The sequence below is a fragment of the Octopus bimaculoides genome, chromosome 22, assembly GCF_001194135.2.
Source record: "Octopus bimaculoides isolate UCB-OBI-ISO-001 chromosome 22, ASM119413v2, whole genome shotgun sequence".
NCBI classification, from domain to species: domain Eukaryota; kingdom Metazoa; phylum Mollusca; class Cephalopoda; order Octopoda; family Octopodidae; genus Octopus; species Octopus bimaculoides.
This window is the reverse complement of record NC_069002.1, coordinates 29044990-29046381: the sequence shown is the minus strand read 5'-3', so window position 1 is coordinate 29046381 and position 1392 is coordinate 29044990. Positions and strand designations below refer to the sequence as shown.

Sequence of the window (1392 nt, the reverse complement as noted above, 5' to 3'; positions counted from 1 at the left end):
GTTATAAGAGAAAGTCAACAACATTGAAATGGAATTTGTGATTTAATTAAATGAAAATTAAGGAAGAGAGTAATTAAATAAAATTTCAAATTTACCTGTTAATGTTGCCATGTCAAGGATCAATTTAGGATTAAGTGTTTCTGCATAACAAAGAGCATCGGCTAAGATCAGCCTCCCTTCAGCATCAGTGTTGTCTACCTAGGGAAGAAGAAATAATATTAAATTAGATGTGGCTGTGTGGTAAGAAGTTTGCTTCCAAACCACATGGTTCCGGGTTCAGTCCTACTGCACAGCATCTTGGGCAAGTGTCTTCTAGTATAACCTCAGGCCAACCAAAGCCTTGTGAGTGGATTTGGTTGATGGAAACTAAAAGAAGCCTATTATACATCTCTCTATCTATCTATCTATCTATACATATATATATATATATATCTTTGTGTGTACATGTATGTCTGTGTTTGTCCCCTGCCACTGTTTGATAACCAGCGTTGGTGTGTTTACATCCCCATAACTTAACGGTGCAGTAAAAGAGACCAATAGAGTAAGTGCTAGACTTTAAAAAAGTAAGTACTGGTATCGATTCAATCGACTAAAACTGCTTCAAGGCAGTGCCCCAGCATGGCCGCAGTCTTCGTAGCATCAGTGTTATGAATCTAAGAGACGGAGATATATTTGTTGTGTATATTCTTGAAATGTTTCTCCTTTCATCGATGAAACTATACACCATCTTGGTTTTGTTTTCAACAAGTCAGACTGAGCCAAGAAGAGTGACCTGCTCTTCGATAGACAGTGCTTGTACGACAGTGATCGTAGTTGTAGATGTCAAGAAGAAGTGACAAACAAATACACACTGACACACAACACACACACACACACACACACACACACACACATATATTGCGAAGACCTGTTGAGGCAAGTGAAGTCGTTGTCGTGGCTGATGACAGTACCGCCTGATTGGCACCCGTGCTGGTGGCACGTAAAAAGCACTATTCAAGCATGGTCGATGCCAGTGCCGCCTGATTGGTCCTGTGCCTGTGGTACATAAAAAGCACCATTCAAGCATGGTCATTGCCAGTATCTCCTGACTGGTCCCATGCCAGTGGCACATTAAAAGCACCATTCAAGTGTGGTCAATGCCAGTGCCGTCTGATTGGTCCCATGCCCATGGTACGTAAAAAGCACCATTCGAGCGTGGTCATTGCCAGTGATGCTGACTGGCCCTCGTGCCAGTGGCACGTAAAAAGCACCCACTACACTCTCAAAGTGGTTGATGTTAGGAAGGGCATCCAGCTGTAGAAACTCTGCCAGATCAGATTGGAGTCTGGTGCAGCCCTCAGTCAAATCCTCCAACCCATGCCATGTGGTTTTTGGTTCAGTCCCAAGTGCGGT

The 1392-nt window shown here is 43.0% G+C and overlaps 1 protein-coding gene across 1 annotated transcript in view; it reads right to left on the bottom strand.

The window, feature by feature from the left end:
- The window catches only part of LOC106876828 (uncharacterized), a 51591-nt gene that overhangs the window by 32443 nt on the left and 17756 nt on the right, over positions 1-1392 (bottom strand). The window contains exon 10 of the mRNA XM_052975681.1: positions 96-198. Coding sequence (XP_052831641.1) covers positions 96-198 — 103 coding nt within the window. The remainder of the gene's footprint in view (positions 1-95; positions 199-1392) is intronic.